The sequence below is a fragment of the Corella eumyota genome, chromosome 1, assembly GCF_963082875.1.
Source record: "Corella eumyota chromosome 1, kaCorEumy4.1, whole genome shotgun sequence".
Classification (NCBI taxonomy): domain Eukaryota; kingdom Metazoa; phylum Chordata; class Ascidiacea; order Phlebobranchia; family Corellidae; genus Corella; species Corella eumyota.
This window is the reverse complement of record NC_137490.1, coordinates 972,962-992,765: the sequence shown is the minus strand read 5'-3', so window position 1 is coordinate 992,765 and position 19,804 is coordinate 972,962. Positions and strand designations below refer to the sequence as shown.

General features: G+C 27.5%; 6 protein-coding genes across 7 annotated transcripts; 3 read left to right on the top strand and 3 right to left on the bottom strand.

Moving 5' to 3' along the window:
• The first annotated feature begins 42 nt into the window (after positions 1–42).
• Positions 43–5,984, top strand: LOC145755444 (dnaJ homolog subfamily C member 5-like). Of its 2 annotated transcripts, XM_082571693.1 has the most exons (5): positions 43–282; positions 1,152–1,365; positions 2,691–2,835; positions 4,108–4,208; positions 5,431–5,556. In XM_082571693.1, exons 1-4 carry the CDS (start codon positions 98–100, stop codon positions 4,206–4,208), a joined length of 645 nt encoding a protein of 214 aa, XP_082427819.1. In that variant the 5' UTR covers positions 43–97; the 3' UTR covers positions 5,431–5,556. The 2 variants fall into 2 exon arrangements, with proteins under 2 accessions (XP_082427819.1, XP_082427814.1); XM_082571688.1 differs by lacking the exon at positions 4,108–4,208 and having other exon boundaries at positions 5,431–5,984.
• A 626-nt stretch (positions 5,985–6,610) lies between these two features.
• Positions 6,611–8,571, bottom strand: LOC145751594 (adenosine 5'-monophosphoramidase HINT1-like). The gene is made up of 4 exons (XM_082567780.1): positions 8,383–8,571; positions 7,801–7,920; positions 7,330–7,441; positions 6,611–7,128 (listed from the first exon to the last, which is right to left on the bottom strand). Exons 1-4 carry the CDS (start codon positions 8,500–8,502, stop codon positions 6,971–6,973), a joined length of 510 nt encoding a protein of 169 aa, XP_082423906.1. The 5' UTR covers positions 8,503–8,571; the 3' UTR covers positions 6,611–6,970.
• Positions 8,572–9,467: 896 nt separating this feature from the next.
• LOC145752040 (3-oxo-5-alpha-steroid 4-dehydrogenase 1-like) lies at positions 9,468–11,956 on the top strand. The gene is made up of 6 exons (XM_082568231.1): positions 9,468–9,608; positions 9,975–10,080; positions 10,147–10,253; positions 10,322–10,494; positions 10,894–11,002; positions 11,459–11,956. Exons 1-6 carry the CDS (start codon positions 9,506–9,508, stop codon positions 11,629–11,631), a joined length of 771 nt encoding a protein of 256 aa, XP_082424357.1. The 5' UTR covers positions 9,468–9,505; the 3' UTR covers positions 11,632–11,956.
• LOC145752047 (ribonuclease P protein subunit p29-like) lies at positions 11,910–12,642 on the bottom strand. Its single transcript, XM_082568243.1, has one exon. The coding sequence runs from the start codon at positions 12,609–12,611 to the stop codon at positions 11,997–11,999; it is 615 nt and encodes a 204-aa protein (XP_082424369.1). The 5' UTR covers positions 12,612–12,642; the 3' UTR covers positions 11,910–11,996.
• Positions 12,643–12,912: 270 nt separating this feature from the next.
• LOC145755379 (TBC1 domain family member 5-like) lies at positions 12,913–15,017 on the bottom strand. Its single transcript, XM_082571607.1, has one exon. It carries the CDS (start codon positions 14,879–14,881, stop codon positions 13,175–13,177), a length of 1,707 nt encoding a protein of 568 aa, XP_082427733.1. The 5' UTR covers positions 14,882–15,017; the 3' UTR covers positions 12,913–13,174.
• A 1,194-nt stretch (positions 15,018–16,211) lies between these two features.
• On the top strand, positions 16,212–19,804 carry LOC145763866 (uncharacterized). The gene is made up of 6 exons (XM_082575402.1): positions 16,212–16,369; positions 16,904–17,111; positions 17,579–17,745; positions 18,270–18,508; positions 18,717–18,808; positions 19,112–19,804. Exons 1-6 carry the CDS (start codon positions 16,212–16,214, stop codon positions 19,802–19,804), a joined length of 1,557 nt encoding a protein of 518 aa, XP_082431528.1.

Below are 19,804 nucleotides of genomic sequence, written 5' to 3'. Positions count from 1 at the left end.
AACTAATTGATTTACATTCACTAACTTTTTTTTTTTAGAACCCGAAAAGTTGTTTAAATTTTTTTTACTTGAACAAATAAAAATATTTTAAACAAAAATGCCCTCAGGAACTAACCCGGGTCCACAACCTGGGGGTCCACACGGTTCCCCACATACTAAGGGTGAATCAAATGCTACTGGGGGTGGGTTACAGCGAAACCTCTCAACAAAGGGGGAGTCCCTGTATAAGATTCTTGCATTAGAGAAAGGAGCAACACCAGAAGAAATTAAAAAGAAATACAGGTTTGAACTTTTCTACAATTATATTTACTTGTATATCTTTAATATATATATAATTGTAAATCAGTAGTAATTAAAAAAATTATGCTACTTGTACAATTCTTTAAATTACTCACTTCTTTTATGGTTTTTATTAAAGTCATTTTTATAGCACAAGTAATTTTATTATAACGGCTCAAAAATTTTGAGGTAAAATTAGGAAAATTAATATTTAATTGGAACAAACTGTGTTAGAATATTAAGTTAAGGAATTTATTTTACCAGTACAATTGTGAGATGCTGTTATTTGAAATCATCTTGAACCCAAGTTTAAATATTCTCTTTTAAATTGGCAAAACCCTAGAAAACTTGAATAAAAGAAAAGATAATTTCTTGACCTTAATTAAAAATGAGAAAACCTATTATAAAAAAGAGAAACTATGGACATAAAACATGTAGATATATAAATAATTTACGATGCTTGTTGTCCATAAAGGCAAAGGTGAATTTAAAAAAAAATTTTAAAAAAGAAAGATTTAAGTTTAAAAATTACTTAAAATGAAATTAATTAAAAAAATAAAATTGACGGAAAGCCTTTACCTGCCAATTAAATAAAGTTTTATTAATGTAAACCAGTTTCTCTTAATAGGTAAGCTGGGCAATGTGCACTATTACCAATATAACTTCTAATTGTCAAGAGTTAGGGCAAGCAAGGTAGCAGAATAAGTTAATTTATATAGGTCTATATAATTAGGGCAAGCAAGATTAAGTAGAAACAGTAATTTTATAGTTGCTAGGCCTATTTAGAGAGGTGCTTATGTAACTTTATATATATTTTAATTTATTAACTGTATTTTAACTATTTTAACTTTAAATTTCTGTGTGATTTTTAGACGACTTGCATTAAAATATCATCCGGATAAAAACCCAAATAATCCAGAAGCAACCGAGAAATTTAAAGAAATTAACAACGCGAACAAAATCCTCCAGGATGAGAAGAAAAAAGAAATTTACGATCGTCACGGCTCGTTTGGTCTCTACATCGCTGACCAAATCGGGGAGGATAACATGAAAACTTATTACACTTTACAATCACCATGTTTCAAGGTAAATTTACTTAAAACTAGGTTTATATAACACAAGAGGTAACTATGAAATATACCGGGTCAAATAGATTAAACCCTAATTCCAACTTACACTCATTTCGAATACACATGCCATTCATTTAATATATATATTTAATTTTATTGATCCCATATATTTTAGGTACCATTATGTAAGCTTAGATGCTATGCTATGTATATGTAATGTATTATCACTTTAGTTTATGTTATTTAATTTAAAGTTTAGATAGTAGTTTTACTATATTGAAATCTTATGTTATTTGTTTAAGCGGTTGTTTGTAAATGCTTAGTTTCAATTGTCAAGGTATTTATTAAACTCTAGGCTTAGTTCAATATAGATTAAATGTTATATGGACTTGTATTACCTATGGATAAAAATCTTTGTTTTTTATTAACCCATTTAATGGATTTAAAAACTAGTTTTTGTTGGGCTTAATATTTTACATGATAATTTATTATAAATTTAACCTTATTTATGATTATGTATGCTAGCATATGTGTTTAAACCATAGGTTGGCACAGTTAACGCTAATATAACTTTTTTGAATGGTAGTTTGTTACACAATATGTTAACTTTTTAATAGTTTTTAATTTAATTAAAAAAAAAGGTAACAAAAGTTATTGATAATTATTAACGTTACAATTTAATTAAAACAAAGTTAATTTTGTTAATTGTTTAGTGCCCACTCTTGACTAAATAATAATAACAACATGGGGGCTTGTTACAAAACTTTATTGCTTAATATATTAGATTTTTAATAATAGGAAGTTATAAAGTTAAACAATATGGTGAAGCAGGAATTTTATCCTTAACTGACAAATATTAGATGTTTAACAGTTTTTAAGTCGACACCCTTTCCCAATCTGTGTTCTATTTACTTTGGGTCAATTCTGTGTTTGCTCAATTTAATTTCTACTTATTATGTTGAACTTTATATATGAGTAATGGTATTGGAATGCTGTCCATTTTTAGTTTTGTTTAATTGTTATTTTTTAAACTTATAAGAAAAGAAATACTCAATAGTTTGTTTTATTTTAGTCTTTTAAAATATTTTTAATGTATAAATAGCCTAATATAAAATATTAAGTTAATTTTTTTACAGCTATTAGGGTTTAAATGTTACAATATTATTCACTTAATTAATCAATAAATACTTTGGGGATTAATTAATTAATTAAAAATTATTGATTTTAATTAGATTTATCTATTCAAGTTGTTGGCCTTTAGTAGTTATGTATAAAAAATTTGTAAAACTTGCTTTTATATTTTAAAAAAATAATATTTTAAAACTTTTTTATTTTTTTTAGCTTTTTGCTGCGTTTTGTTGTCTGATCACCGGGTGTTGCTGTTGTTGTTGTTGTTGCTTCTGTTGTAATTGTTGTTGTGGAAAATGTAAACCGGAAACTGATGAAGATGAGTTTGATATTCCTCCAGAAGACCTAATAGATGAAGGTGGGTTTGGATAACATTTTAAAATTAAAAAAAATTATGAAAAAATTTGTTTTTTTTTATTTTGATTTGGTGTATAAAATATTAAATATATAGAGAATATACTTGTGTTTTGCGGTCCTTGCTATATTTCTTTAGTTTATTACAGTCCTTGCTAATTCTTTTATGTACTTTACAGTCTTTGCTAATTCCTTAATATTTTACCACCCTACCCAATTTTCTATTACTTAAAAACCTATTTTTTTGCGAGGATCGTAAGATACAAGTTATCTTATTTTTTTATAACAAAAAATTAATATAAAATAATTTAGACTAATTTTTGGGGTTTTCTGGTTTTATTTAAAAAAATATAGTAATATACTAATAAAAAGATAATTTTATTTAATTTTTGGGCATAAAAACACAACAAAAAGTTAACCACAATAGGCTATAGGGTCATTTTTCGGTAAACACTAAATATCTGTTTCTAATATAAACTTAAATAATATTTTAATAACTTTATTTTCTAACAATGAACCTAGTATGATGTCATAACATAATTATGCATGATGCTTAACATCAAAAAAATAATATTAGATTTGAAACATAATTAAAAACTAAAACTAAATTAATTTAGAGATTTTATAGGAGTTATTAATTTGCGAATTAGTAGTTATTCTTTTCTGTTTTTAAAATAATTAGTTTGTTAATTTCCCTTTTACCCTTTCAAGTACAGTAATTACTGGTATTAAATTTTACAAAAAATAGTTTAAATTATATTGAATTTTATTGTTGAGCTGTTTTTTTATAGGTTTGTTATGTTTTTATGCCTTTTATTTTTAAAGATTATGCCTTTTATTTTTAAAGATAATTTTTTCAATATCTTAATCAAGTTAAAACTGGTAACAGGATTTAGGAATTGTTTTTTTGAACAAAATGAATACCTAATATATATAAAATAGTATTTTGAATATATACTCAAAAAGTTATAAACCAAAAATAGTCTTATGTTTTTTTAAACAAAATTTGACCGTTAACGGTTATTAATAGCTTTTGTTTCATTTCATTTAAATTAACAAAGTTACAACTGTTAAATAAATTGGCATTTAACAAAGTTATTTAATTATGCCAACTTAACCACTTACGTAAAAAAAATGTGCGAAATGGCGTAAACATAAATACTACCCTAAAAATGTAGTTTCTTTTATAAGACACATAGAATATAAGACCCCAAATAATACTCTTAAAACATAACATTATAAGACACATAAGATATAAGATTTTTGCTTATCTAAGCTCGTGGAAACATAGACCATACCGTCCCTCAATATGGAAGTAGTGGAAACATTTATGAAAATGAAAATCCAATAGTTTCACAACCTAAGGCTCAGTATTAGGTAACCTGCATGAAAGGGTGGAAATAACAGCACTACTTTTAAAGTGATTTTTCACAATAATTTCTTGAAAATTAAGTTTTTTCTGCTTTTGAAAATTTGGTTCTTTTTTGAAGTTCAAAATTGTTTAATTTTTTGATAAATTCAATAGATTTTTTTCACCTTTTCACTTTTGGCAGTGGTTGTTAGTTAGGTTTGCAAATTAGATTGGTTTAAACACTTAATTAATTAATTATCTTTGCATGGAATTAATTATTAAATTTTATTAATTATTAATATCTTATTAAAAATATGCGTAGCTTTAAATTAAATAATTATTAGCACTAACAAAAATAATAATGCAGGACTCATAAACAATAATTAATTTTTGTTAATTCTATATGATGCAGATTTTTGAAGGCTGTTATAAAGGGTTAATTGTAACAATAACAAATTATATATTATAAAGTTTTTAATAATGTGTTAAAACCGTTATGTCAACTTATTTGTTAAAAAAAGAAATAATTTAAGAATTTAATTTATGTCTTGTGGCTTCGTATAAAATGTTTATTGTTTCAACTCTGTATTTTATAACCTCCCTTTAAAATAAATTCATGAAATTGTTTTTGCTGAGGTTCAAATTTCAGTGTAACAAAATACGTTGTATGTAAAAACATTTTTTTAACAAGTAGCATTCAAATTCCCCAACCAAAAGAAAAGGTTTTGTTTAATTTTAAAACAATTTCAAAAAATAGGAACTTTCACGATTTTCGATGCCTTGTTTTAATTGAGATTAAATGTTTAACCGTATTATTGGTCATATAGAATATATTGGCATTCCAAACTTAATTTAAATTTGTTTATTTTCAACTGTCATTTAAACAACCTTAAGATTTATTTTTCCAGTTTTTAATTTTTTGTTGTGTTTTTATCACCACCTCCTAATTTTCATCCAAAAAGTCTTGTTTTAAATTCTAAACCAATTCACGAAAATTAATTCTAAAAATGTTGAGAAATGTAAAAATAATATCAAAAAAAAATAATAATAATTTTTCATTTAAAATAAAAAAAAAATGTAAAAATGATTGATTTTAATAAAAATCAATTTAAAGAAATAAAATTAAAAAACTAACATGCCAAAAATTAATATTTCAAATTTTGAAAATAAATTTTAAAAATATTTAATTGAAAATAATTAAAAAATTTAATCAAAAAAAAATTAATTAAAAATTTTTTTTTTTTTCAGATGACAGCGAAACAATTCCAAGTCCTGACGAAGTCATAACCACTGCTCCGACATCCACAAATGAAAAAGTTCCGCTCACTTCTGCTCCTGAATATCCTGCTTATAATGAGGAATCTTAATTTACTAATTAATATTTAATGGTCATTAAAAGACCAATTATTTTATTGGTTTATTAAGTCAAAAAATTAACCAGTTTTAACATATGGTTATCTAACGACCATAACCCCTAAAAATTAGTTAATTAGTAACCAAGTTATTAATTAATTAATATAAACATTTTAATAGTTAGTTAATTCCGAAAATTCTAATTAGTTAGTTAATTATTTCAAATTTTTAATGGCATTTTAACCAATTCTATTATCCACCAAAAAATAACCATTTCACATCAGATGGTTGTTTAATAAAAATAATATTTTTGATTTTTATTGTCGTCTTGTACTTTAGTATATTGTCCATTTATAAAGCATAAAATTTTATGCTAATATTAGCTGTTAGGTTAATTATATAATTCTGCTATTTAGTAAGTGGTTTTAAAGAACCATTAGAAAAATATTTCAACCAAAATTACAAAAACTGTTTTGATAATATGATTTTATTATAAAAATCTATTTTGTTTCAGCTTTATAACTTAATTCATATCATAGTTATATTTGTTCATAATATTAAATCATTTTTTAATTTAAAATTTAATTTTTTTTTAAGTTACAATAGCAGATTTTATGCATATAAGCAACATAAATTATGTTTTAAGATCAGAATTCTATTTTTTTTAACTAGATAAAAACATTATTAATATTATTACTATTGAACTATATTTTAAACTTTTTGTCGATTTAAAAATTTTAGGGTTGCTACTTTATTAAAATTGTCTTATTTACATTTGTTAATTACTTCAAGTTAAAGATTTTAATTATTCTTTTACTTTTTTGTAGTAGATACTTATAACTAATTAATAAATTTAGGAATTATGTTCAATTAAAATGCAAATATTCGTTGTTGTAAATATTTTAAAATAAAAAAAATTACCAGAAAGTATTTTTTCGATTATTTTAATTTATTATTTATTTGTGCAATGGGAAAAATGACAAAACCAATTTCATGGTTTAAAACATGTCATAATTATTACATTGTTACAACAATGTTTATTATGACATGGTCATCCAACTTTGGTTGGAAAAAATTGTATATTACATGTAGTTTATTGATTCTAATTTAGTGCTGCTACTAAAAGTACAATCTAACATTATTTAGGCACCCATGCAAGTAGTGTTTGTTAATTTAAGAAGCTTTAAAAATTGAAAAAGGTGTTATCAAAATTTGTGATTTTTAATCATAGAAAATGTTTACAATTTTTAACCTTAATTTAAAATTCCAGCCAAAAGTTTAGTTTTTTAGAAACCTATAAGATTTTGAATATTTTAAAAAGCAATTAATGGTACAATTTCGGGCAAGTTTAAAAAATTTTAATTAACAGATTTTTAATCAGCAAAAAAGTTTTTTTTGTAGCGAGCCCAATTTTTTACTTCACAAAAAAATCAGTTTAACCGGGAGGCCATTTCATTTGTCTTCCTCCCATAATGTGAATATGGAGGTGGAATACAGACTGAGCTCCGTGTTTTCCATCATTTATTATAATCCTGAATCCATCTTCTAACTTCTCCTTTGCTGCTATCTTGCTGGCGACTAACATCAGGTGGCCTGTGTGAGCAAAAACATTAAGGATAAAGTTGGAATTAAAAATTCAAATTTCAAAAGTTCTTAGAAACAGAATTATTATAAGAAAATTTAGTGTTCTTTTAAGATTGTAAGTCAACACTAATTTGTGATCAGCATCAGGTTAATCAGTCCAGTTTGAAGTCTATTTATTTGTTGCTGCAATTGTTTTTAAATCAAACTTACCCAATAGCGGGGCATCTTTATCCTCAACTTTACAGAGTTGTGAAATAAAATGTTTTGGGATCAACAAAATATGGCAGGGTGCCTGAGGATTAATATCCCTAAAAGCAAGGCACTGAAAACATAAAAAATTTTGTAATATTTAAAATAAAAACTATCTTTTTGAGTTTGTTTTTAAAGTTATTTACATTTTTTGTATATATCTTTATCCTTGATGTGAGAAAGTTGAATGCGGAAGTTAAACATAGAGTAACATCAGTTACTCCGACCCAGTCTCGAGTTGCCTGTGGCAGTTTGGTATATTATAGATTATAATTACCCAGTAATTATGCTGCTGATTAAATGTTGACTTAGCAGGAGTTTATACCGTTTATAGCACCTTACCTAAGGGCGCTACAGTATAATTTCAGTGGGAATTAAACCCACGACCTCATGTTAATTTTAATGCACAAAAAATAAACATTTTGTTATAACCTGTTCGTCTTCATAAACAATATCTGCTGGTATTTCTCTTTTGATAATTTTACTGAAAATTGTCGGTCCAAAGTCACCTTTAACTGCCATGTGTGCTGCTTTTACTTCATCATGTTCTGTCTGGGACATATTAGGTTTTGGTTTGCAATTTTTACAAAAAAAATTATTCTATCTAGAGTAAAAAGTTCGAAAAAATTGGGAATTCAAATAGTAAAATTTAGTGTTAAGGATATAAATCCTAAATAGGAATATAAATCATTTAAATTAATAAGAAGGATAATACATACTAGGCATTGTATGCAGTATATACACTACCAATATTAACAATCTCTTAATAACGTTAGTTAGGGAAAGTGGGGTATTAAATTGTGTTAATTTATGTGGTTAGGGCAAGCAAGGTTGTGGATTAAGTTATTATTAATAATTTTATAGTTGGCAATTTTTGCACATTGCCTATTTCTGTATATGCTCTATGGACGCTTTTGTGTCCAATTAAATCTTAATGGTAATATATATATTTTAAAATTATAAATTTAAAAGCTTTTGGGCAAGAAAAAATAAAGTGTTTATAAATTCACATACTTTTTTACAAGAAAATCTTTTTGGTTGAATTAAATTTGAACTTAGAATTTTATTTCCATTACGTAATTGAAGTTCATAAATTGTTTGAATTTGTTTTGTAAATATTAATTTTCGAAACATGATTTTGCAAAAGTTTCTTAAAAAATATTTAATAGTAGAATTATAATATCATTTTTTTTGTATATATCTTTATCCTCGATATGGGAAAGTCGAATGCGTGACTTAAACATAGAGTAACATCAGTTACTCCAACCCAGTCTGCCAGTCTCAAGTTGACTGTGGCAGTTTGTGATTTTATAGATTATAATTGCCCAATATTTAAACTGCTGATTAGATGTTGGCTCAGCAAAAGTTCGTACCGTTTATAGCGGCTTATTCAAGGGCGCCCCAGCATGAAAGCAGTGGGAATTGAACCCACGACCTCATGTGTGGTGTAGCAAGTGCTCCTATCAGTTACCACTACACCACCTGACCACGCTACCGGTTTAAGTCACTTTTAAAAAGTTTTGTAAGCCAGTTAGTTAAATAAAACATATTAAAAAAAATAATTTAAATATTAGCATTTTAAAATAAAAACATTTTTTAATTTCTATATTAAAGCAAAAAATTAAAAAAATCTTCGTCTTAAGCAAAATGCGTTTTATTAAAACGCTTAGTCAGCGATTTTCAATTTGCAGGGCGGTAAAAAAGGGTAACCCCCTTATTAGTGACAAGAAAAAATTTAAAGTTTAATTTTTTTCTTTAAAAATTTATTATGTAAATAAAGAACCTGGTGTATGATAAATATATAAATGCTTTTAGCCGTTTTATCATAAAAAAAATAGTGTTTATAAATATTGTATTAGCCAGTAGAGTGATGTTATATAACATAGGTCAGTATGTCATTAAATATACAAATGTTATGTAACTAAAACGTGATTCATCAATTTAGTAAATAATATAAAAGCAAAATAAAAATTTTAAGCAAAAATAAATTTTTTTAACAGTCCCTAGCCAGTATATTAAATTTGAATTAGTTTTGTATAACCTTAGGCAGAATAGAATTGTTTAAATTGTAATAATTAAATCAATTATTTTGTTTTTACAGATTTGTTATTAATTTGTTTAAAATTTTTCTTTAAAAATGCATAATTTGTTAAGTGCATTATTTTTGGATTTTTCAATTCAAATTCTTGGATATATTTTGGCAGCAACTTTCCATACTGAAAAGTTTTATGATTTAGCTGGTAACATACTCTTCAAATTAATACTAGTTAACTCAAAATTAAAACTGACTGGCAGTGTGGTGTAGTGGTAAGAACACTTGCTACACCACATTTGAGGTCGTGGGTTCAATCCCCACTGCTCTCATGCTGTAGCGCCCTTGAGTAAGGCGCTATAAATGGTATAAACTCCAGCTGAGCCAACACTTAATTAGCAGCTCAATTATGGGGCAATTATAATTTATAATATCCTAAACTGTCAAAGGCAACTCGAGGCTGGGTCGGAGTAACTTATGTTACTCTACGTTTAAGTCGCGCATTTGACTTACCCACATCGAGGATAAATTTATATACAAAAAAAATAAAATTAAATCAATTTTTTAAATTTAGGTTCTTTAACTTTTATACTTTTGACGCAACTTAGTTTAAGATGGAGGTCTGTGATGTCACAGAGACAATTTATTTTGTCATCAATGGTCACAATATGGGCAGTTAGGTAGGTTTAAAACTAAAATTTTCTAAAAAAATTTAATTTTATTATTTAAAAAATTATTAATTTTAGATTAGGAATATTCTTGTTTTACCGAGTCATTACAGAAGGTGGGGATCATAGATTTGATAAAGTCAAAAATAAACCATTTGTTTTCCTTATTTATTGGATGGTTCAAGGCAAGAAAATAAACAATTGATTAAATTCTGTTAATTACAAATTAATTAAAAAAAATTAAAAATTTTAGGTGTTTGGATTTTTGTCACTTTATTTCCAACATTACTGGTTAATGATGAGACCAACCAAACACCATTAACAAGCAGGGACTATACTGGTTTTTGTTTATGGTTGTTTGGTTTTATATTCGAGGTGGTTGCTGATTATCAGAAAACCAGTTTTAGAAGCGACCCTGACAATGCTGTAAGTAAATTATTTTAATTTATAAATTTTTTTTCTTAACTTTGTTGTTTTTTTTTATTTATGATGTGAAAAAACTGCCTGACCTAAACATAAACTTCACAACTTAAACATAGAGTAACATCAGTTACCCTGACCTAGTCTCAAGTTGTCTTTTACAGTTTGCGATATTATAGATTATAATTGCCTGTTAATTGAGCTGCTGATTAAGTGCTGGCTCAGCAGAAGTTTATATCGTTTACAGCGCCTTACCTAAGGGTGCTACAGCATAAAAGCAGTGGGAATCGAATCTAGAACCTCAAGTAGTGAAGCCAACTTTTTGACTACTATACCAGACTGTCAGTATAAGCAAGATATTTAATTTATTTAAATTTTTTCTTATTTTTATGTTTTTATATTCAGGGTAAATTTATGGACAGTGGTTTATGGTCAATAAGCAGACATCCAAACTACTTTGGTGAAATTGTTTTATGGATCGGAGTTTTTATTGTTGCTTCAACTGTTTTAACCGGTAAGTTTTAACTTTGAATAAAACTTGAGATATGCTTGGTGTTAGTTGAGAGTTTTATTTATAATTTCAAGTTTATGTTTTTAAAAGTTTTGTGCTTGGGTATATACATTTTTATTTTAATTATTTATCAACTAAATTATTGGCTTTTTTTAAGAAACATGTTTAATTATTTAGTGTTAAATTAATTTGTTTTTCATTATTAACCGCTTTCTTTTGGCTAAAACTTTGTAAACTAATATAAGTATTTAGTTAAGTTGGATTTAAATAAATTATAAAAATAGGTTTATTAAAAATAGGGCTATTTTTTACCGATTTTGTCTTTTTTTAATAGCCTACCATAAATCATTATTTTGTTTTTAAACTAAGTTTTTTAGTTTAAGGGGACTACTATTTTTTAAGCTCACATTGTGTGTACTCATTGACTGAAGTTGTTTTAAACAAATGTTTAACTTTTAGGTTGGAAGTGGGTGAGCATTGTGTCCCCCCTGTTTGTATATTACCTTCTTAACTATGTAAGTGGGATTCCTATATTAGAACGGGGTTCACTTAAAAGATATGGTGGTATGGAGGCTTATCAGAAGTATATTAAAACTGTGCCTATACTGGTGCCCTTTATTGGTAGACCATAAAATTACGTTAACGGTACATCTATTTTTTTTATTTTGGTTTTTCGCGCATTGATAAAAGTTAATAATAAATACGATATACAATTAATATTACAACAATGCGACGGGAAAAATGACTAAATCAATTTAATGATTTAAAACATGCCAAAAGTAATAATGTTTATAAGAGATTTTATAGTACATTATGGCATGGTAACCAAACTTATGACATTTTAGATCTAGGTCTAATTTATATACTAAACTGTAAAAAACTATATATCTATATATTTAATTTTTATGTTTTTTTTAATTTATATAATCAGGAATACAAAACGCAATTAAATTTCAAGTATTTGTTTATTTAAAATTCCACAAAACAGTTGTAAAATTTATTTTTCACTAACAAGGTTAATATAGGGAACAAAATTCTTGAATTTTTTAGTTAAACGATGCGAAGGTTTTATACAAAATTGATCCCCGAAAATAACAACACGATAATTTGAAATCATTAACTCAAAAATCGAATTCTTTTTTGGGATCATTGAAGTTTTATTTTCTGTAGTCACAACTTGAAACATATTTTTTGTTTCAGTTATAACTGTCCCTTTTATTCCTTTATAAGCTTTACATTTTGATTCGCAAACTTTTATGTTTGCCCCGTGGTAGTCGGCTTTTAGAAGCATTTCTTGTATAATTTTGTTATCTATTTTCGAGTTTCCATCAAAGATTAATTTATGGATATATTCGCTCCATAGTTGTCGCAACATTTCATATTCTGAATATTTGTAAGTTGGGTTGGTTTTCATATTTTGTTTGACTTTTATAAATTTTGGAATTTTTGTCTTTTTTGGACGGATTTTGTTGTTTTTTTTGGTGGTTTCGTTTACGAGCATAATTGGTTTACTGTGAAGTTTTGTAACTGCTTTTTCTATTTTAGTTTTATGTAATTTCGGTAGATTATCTGTTAAGAAAATTTCTGCAAAACTTTGTTTTTCTTCTTCCATTTTGTAAAGCTTTAATTAACTTTTAAACCTAGATTCTGCAAGATATAAGCATAACAAATTAACAATAATATTTAAGGTTAGTAAAGTTAGCATAAAACAGAAAAAAATGAATTTCTTAGAAAAACTTCTCAAATTTAAAAAGATATAAATAAGCACAAATTCGAACAAATTAAGTTAAAAAAAATTGGTTAATAATATAAACAGAAATTTTATATATTGCACAAAACTTGTTAAAAATCAAAAATTTAAAAGAATTTTATATATATATTTTATTAGACTTTAAACACTAGCATATAAGTACAGATGCAAAATTAATATTTGTTCATTGCTTTAAATATAATTGCTGAGCCCCCAAAAAGTTTTGTATAAAAACCTACAAGTAGAAAAACAATTTTTAACACTTTTTGAGAAAACAGAAAATTAATTAAAAATTGCAACAACGAGACAATTTTGTTCATATTATTGCACTTTATTTCAACAATATTTGATTTTTACAGCTTTTAAAATATGTTTTACAATTTTTTGCATTTTAACAAATAAAAATTTTTCTTTTTTAACGACTTTCAGTTTTTTTCTGGAACGTTGACGCTGTCTCGTAAAATATCTCTAGCTTGTTTTAACTTTGCCACGGCAACCAACATTTTCTCATTATTTGGGGGAATACCCTCGGGGTCAACCCCCTCAGTAGGGTTGTCAGTTGAATTAGTTGGGTTAAAATATTGTTGGAATGTGGCAATGTTAGTGTCCAAAATATCGAAACAATTTTGGCATTTTAAGCGAAGATCGGATAATTGTTTTTGAAGGGTTTCCGTTTCACTTTGATCAATTATTTTCATTTGATTTATTTTCTGAATCGGCGGCTGTTTTTTAACTGGCAAATCCGTCGAAGTTTTAACATAAAAAGTTGTGTTAGAGCTTGGTTTTTTCTGAGTTAAATTCAACTTTTTATTTGAAAATGGATTGTCAAATTTTAAGCCAGAAAAGAAATTGTTTGCCGAGTTTTTTTTTGGCACTGGCACCACTTTTTTATTAACAGGTTGATTAGAAATTTGATTTACTCCTTTGAACCTATTGTGTGAAGGTCTTTGCTCAGTTTCAGGTTTTCTGTAATAAGAAGCAAGGTGTACTAAATCATAAATGTCCTCGATAGGAGGATATTTCATTAACAACTGAGTACAACTGCAATAATCACAAGCTAACAGTTGTTCACGAATATTATGCAGCATCGCAACAAAAACATAATCAACTAAATCTAATGATCGACTATCAGCAAAAATTGAGTCCCAAAGAACTAATAAATCTTGCAAATCGAACTCACGACCGAATAATAATCGAATCCATCTTAGGCCATAAACTTGTGGTATTATCTCAAGTCTGGTAATATGATGGTATAACTCTAAGTCATGTGTCTTAAGTAGGTTATGATGTATATGGTTTAGTTTGTTGGTAATTACCAAAGGCGGGCCGTCGGGGAAGCTGTTCTCTGTTTTGAATGGCTCAGATGGAATCGGAGACTTGTTCTCCTCACCTTTAATAGGTTGCTCTTTCACAGAGTACCACGAGTTGGTGACATCCATGAGTTGATAAAACATTGAATACAAATCGTGCTCGATGTACTTTTCATCCAATATTTCGGAGATATTGTCAGGTAGTTGTCCCATATCTCGGGCATGTGCTGCGCCTTGCAAATCACAGTGTAACACAAACACTAGAGGAGCTAGAAGCTCGTGCATGCCTTGTCGATATGATAAATTCTCGTGTTCTCTTGCATAACAAAATAAAACATTTGCCATCATAGTACGACGCTCGTCAGTGTGATAAAACTCCTGCTCCGGACAAATTCTTAAAACATCACGGTTCACAACATTTCGAAGCTCGTTGTTTCTGAAATATTGCAGCCAAGTGCTTTGGTCATTTTGGGACAACGGGTTCTCAACATCAATGCTTTGCTGTTTCTCGTCGTGTGGATTTGTGACATGCTTTTGGAGTAGATTTTTATAGAATTCCCTTGATTTTGACACCATATCTGGCCATTCTTTTACATCATCAGATAAAGAACCCAAAAACACTCTCCAGCAAATACTTCGAAAATGGCAACTTCGTAAACTATCGTTAAATGTTTTTTCTCGCAAGTTAGCAAGTAGTCCTTTTTCACCAATATTTTCAAAGTATTCCTGCCACTGGCTTAAGTAACTAGTCATTGCATTTTTTGAAACACTATCTGTACGTTGCTCTTTGATTTCGCTTTCAACTTCATTCGTAGATTCCATTTCTTGATTTTTTATTAACAAATTCAACACCAAACTGTTAAACAAATTGTTTTATTTTAGTAACTTTTTTATTTATCTGCTAGACTGTATATGTTGTAAAAGGTCTGGTGAAAAGATAAATGGTGTTTTCGTTATTGTTAAGTTAACAAAATCATCAAGTTTATGAAACTTAGAGCTTACAAAGCAAAGTAGAACGTAAACAAAAATTCCACATGACACATCCAGTAACATCGTTTTGTTTACAAAATCTCGGTCGCCCACTGCCGGTTATAAATATTTTTAATATATATTTTAAAACAGTGTTTTTTCTATTTGCTTTCATTTCCTAAAAATCAAAAATTTAATTTTTTTGAAATTTTTCACACTATTTTTTACTTTTTTTGATCCTACTTAACTAAATGTTCTTAGATAATTTGATAAAATATGAATTGTCATCAAATTACAAGCCAAAAGGTTTTGGGTTCGAACCGCTCCAATGCCACACTATTAACCCTTGAGTCCCGTGTTTACGTATAGCTTAAACTTGTAACAACAGCACACCCTTTTTTGATAAAATATAAAACCTATCCTTATGGGGTTAGACGAATAAAAACTAACATTTTATTAAAACCACTTGGCCTAAAAACTCAAAAAGTTTTTGTTTATATGTTAAAGAAAATTAGGTAAATATGTTGAAATGGAAATATCATAAAATTTTAAAAATTCAGTAATAACTTTAACCGCAAAATAAATACATTTTAATTCGTTTACTGTTACGCCCTTCAACGTCATAATTTATTGACTTTCATTGTTCATTTAAGTGGATCGGTATGCACGAACTGAAAGCAGCGGGGGTCAAATAAATAAGAAATTATTTACTGCTTAGTTGTTTATAATATTAAACCCAGTTGGTTCGAAAATATTGTCATTTTTTAGTTTTTAACAAAATAAAAATTTAAAGTCAATAACTAAAAAGTTAAAACAAATTAAAAGTGTTTTATAAAATAAAAATATTTAGTTTTTAGGAAAGGTATTTTGTAAATTTACTTTAATTTACTTTAATTCTTTGTAAGTTTTAAATTGCAGCAAAAATTTAGACAGCAAAATAGGAGAATTAATTTAATACAAAAATCAAAAAATACTGCTCAAAAAGTTTTAAAAATAAATAAGAAATATCAGTTTTTTTAAAGACAGTTATATCGTTAATTTTTTCTTTTATTTTATTTTTTTTAAAAAGTTTTTATTAAAATTACAGCTAAAACTTAGGTGGTAAAATGCAAGTATCAGTTTGATTCAGAAAACAATAAAAATGCTGTTTTTTATTATTTTCATTATTGTTTTGAATGCTTGTATGACGTCACAAACCAATGTTTGTTTCACCAACTCTGAAACAGCGTTCTGTAACTCTTTGAACCTTACAAATATTCCTCAACAGTTAAACAAAAATAAATTAAAAGTTATTGACTTGAGTGATAATTTATTAACAGGGATACTGGATGCAGATTTAAGGTAAGTGGGTTAAATGAAATATTTATATTTAAACTTTAACTGTTTTACCGAAAATTATTACAATTTACATATTCCCGAAAACGGTATTGCGAAAGAGACATTTTGCCGAAATTTAACTTAAAGTGTATTTCAAATTAAAGGGGCAATTTTCTTAAGAAAAACTGGGGTAAATTAAGGGTTAACAAAACATGTTTTATTGTTGGTAGAATGGCATTTTCGAGTATATAGTTTTCAGTAACATGGCAATATCAGCGTAATGATTTAAAGCGGTAATTTTGCATCTTGGAAGGAAAAAAATAAATTTGTTTATTCTTAAACAGTTTGTTAATAGTTTAGTATGTTAACGCTTGAACATATTATAATAAGAGGTCTATAAACGTTATATTAAACCAGCATCTTGAGAATTTGATACGTTGAAAACAGATCCCGTTTATTAGGTTGTAAATGCGACCTTTTCACATCAAGAATAAACTGAAAACGAAACGTTTTATCAAAAAAATAAATTTTACAAAAAAAAAACTTTTAACTTTATAGAAACTCTCGACCGATTCTGCAACAGTTAAATTTACGAAACAACAAAATTGAAAACTTGACGTCATCATCTTTTAAAAACATGATTCAATTGAACGAGTTGGATTTATCATGGAACCAAATCGCAACCAGGATTTCAAACCAAATTTTTAAGGATGTTTTGAATTTGGATTTTTTGTCGTTGGCTCACAATAAAATAAAGTGTATTGAGGTAAAAATGCGATTTTTTTGCACTTAAAATTAACAGTTTATTTTTTTATGGTTTTTTTTTCACACATTAATAGTTGGTATATTGAAACAATTACTTTTGAAATTTTTGGTGTAAACTAAGCTTTTAACACGTCTTATGTTTAATATTACTACTGTGTTGTAGTGCCTCTTTTTTGTATATATCTTTATCCTCGATGTGGGAAAGTTTAATGCGCAACTTAAACATAGAGTAACAACTGTTACTCCGACCCAGTCTCGAGTTGCCTGTGGCAGTTTAGGATATTAAAGATTATAATTGCCCGATAATTAAGCTGCTGATTAAGTGCTGGCTTAGCAGGAGTTTTTAACTACATGAATTCTTGAGTTTGATTTCTATTGTTTTCAAAGTTTAAATTCTGTGTTTAAAACATATCAAATAATAAAGCTTTGTTTTAGCACCATACATAATATAATGTCATATTTTTTTAGGAAAATGCTTTCCAGAATGTTGGAAAATTAACCGAACTAGATTTAAGCAACAATGAGCTAACTTTAAGTTGTTTCAAAAAATCAACAATTTGTCAACTTTCAAATTTAATTGTTCTAAAAATTTCGTCAAACAAACTGCCAGAAATATTTAAGGGTGAGAAATTTAAATTTATTTGAATCAAAAAATTTTTTAAAAAAATAAGGTCGTATGTTAAAATATATATAAAGAACATTGTTTTTGTGTTTTTTTTTTCTGGGCTGTAAAAAAGATCGAATTAACGACTTAAACATAGAATGACATCAGTTATCCCGACACAGCCTCAAGTTGTTTTTACCAGTTTGGAATATTATTAATTATAATTGCCCGCTAGTTATAAGCTTCTAATTGTGGTATAGCTAGGCAAAAATTTACATTGTTTTAAATGTCTCTCTCTCTAAGGCGTACAGCATGAAAGCAGTGGGAAACAAACTTGAGACTTCGTTTAGTAATATTAGGTGTTCTAATCACTACACCGAACTTCCTTTAAACATTTAGAATAAAAACAATATTATTTTTGTAATTGAATATTTTAACACAAATCTTAAACCCAAAATATTTGTGCAAAGTTAATTAAATCTAATTATAAATTTAATAAGATTCTATGCCCAGTGACGTCACAAGCTCAAATGACGCCACGCACCCAAATGACGTCACAAACACGGGGTTTCTATCTTGTCTTTTAAAACTCACAAATCTTCAGGCTTCTAACTGTGGAATAGCTGTAATATCTGAAACAGCATTCAAAGGATTAAACAACATTATTAACATCGATCTTTCTGATAATTTGGTTAACACTTGGCCTTCCAATATACTCCATGGTTTAACTAACTTGGTCTATTTGGATCTAAGTCAGAATTATATCCAATATTTACCACCAGATTTCTTGAAGGGTAAAACAGTTTTCTTTGAAATTTAATTAAAAAATTGATAAAAAAAAACTCAAATTTGGAATATTTATTTTATTGAAAAACTAAAATATTTTAACTAGTTAATTTTACAACAAATTTTTCCAGTAATTAGACTTTAAATTTTAATTAAATTTCTCTCTTAAATGAATTTTATTCTTAATTTAATTTACCGCTAATTTAACTTTATTAGATTGCTCGAATTTAAAGCATTTAAGTCTGCGAAACAATGAATTGAAAGCAATCGATCACAATTGGTTCAACGCAATACAATCCAATATTAAAGTAAATCAAATGTTTTTTAATTAAAAGTTTTTTAAACACAAAGTTATTTATTTTATTGGTGGTTGTGCTGTTAGAACGTGTTTAAGCTATCTGTGAACTTCGGGCCCTTTAAATAGTGTGGTATTGGTGCGGCTTAAACACGAAACCTTTCGGTCTTTAAAAGAGTATGTTGCTGTTTAAGCTATCTGTAAACGCTGGGCTCAAGGGCGAATAGTATGGCATTGGTGCGGTTCGAACCCGAAACCTTTTGACTCTAAGTCCAAAGCCAATGCATATTAACAAAAATAAATCTTGTTCCCAAAGGTGACGTCACTTTCTATTATGACGTGGTTAGATTGGAGCGGAAACCCATGGCTATGTGATTGTGACGTCATAGACTTCGTTGATTGGATATTAGACAAGGGTGAATGGCTTTCCAGAATATACGGCTATCATGACGTGATATGTTATGATCCAACGCTGCATAGAGGGTCTGCGTTATTGGATATTTATATAACAGGGTTAGTGGATCAAAGCACAGTGTTATCTATTAAAGAAAAATGTGAATCAACGACAAGTTTGAATATTCAACCTTTAATTATGAATATAACAACCCCGACTTTGCAACCCACTGTTTCAAGTGGAAGCACCCATGCTTTACAACCCTCTATTGTAAGTGAAAGTACCCAAAATGTTCAAAATTCGACAACTAAAATTGAGAATTTTACAGTCAAATATACAACTCCAGTTATCCGTTTTCAACATCTAGTAGCCAACAAAATAACAACTTTTCAACCGAATCTAAAACCCACTGTAATATATAACACTTACAATGTTACACTAGAACCAAAAAATGCCCCTAAGAAATCATATACTACTATTATATTGGTCTGCTTGTTTCTTGATGTGTTGATATTAGTTGTAATATTGTTTGTTGTAAAGAAATATTGCTTAACAAAAACTCAAGGCAGATGGGCAACTATTGTTCCAGTTAACAAAATCGAGACGGGATATTAA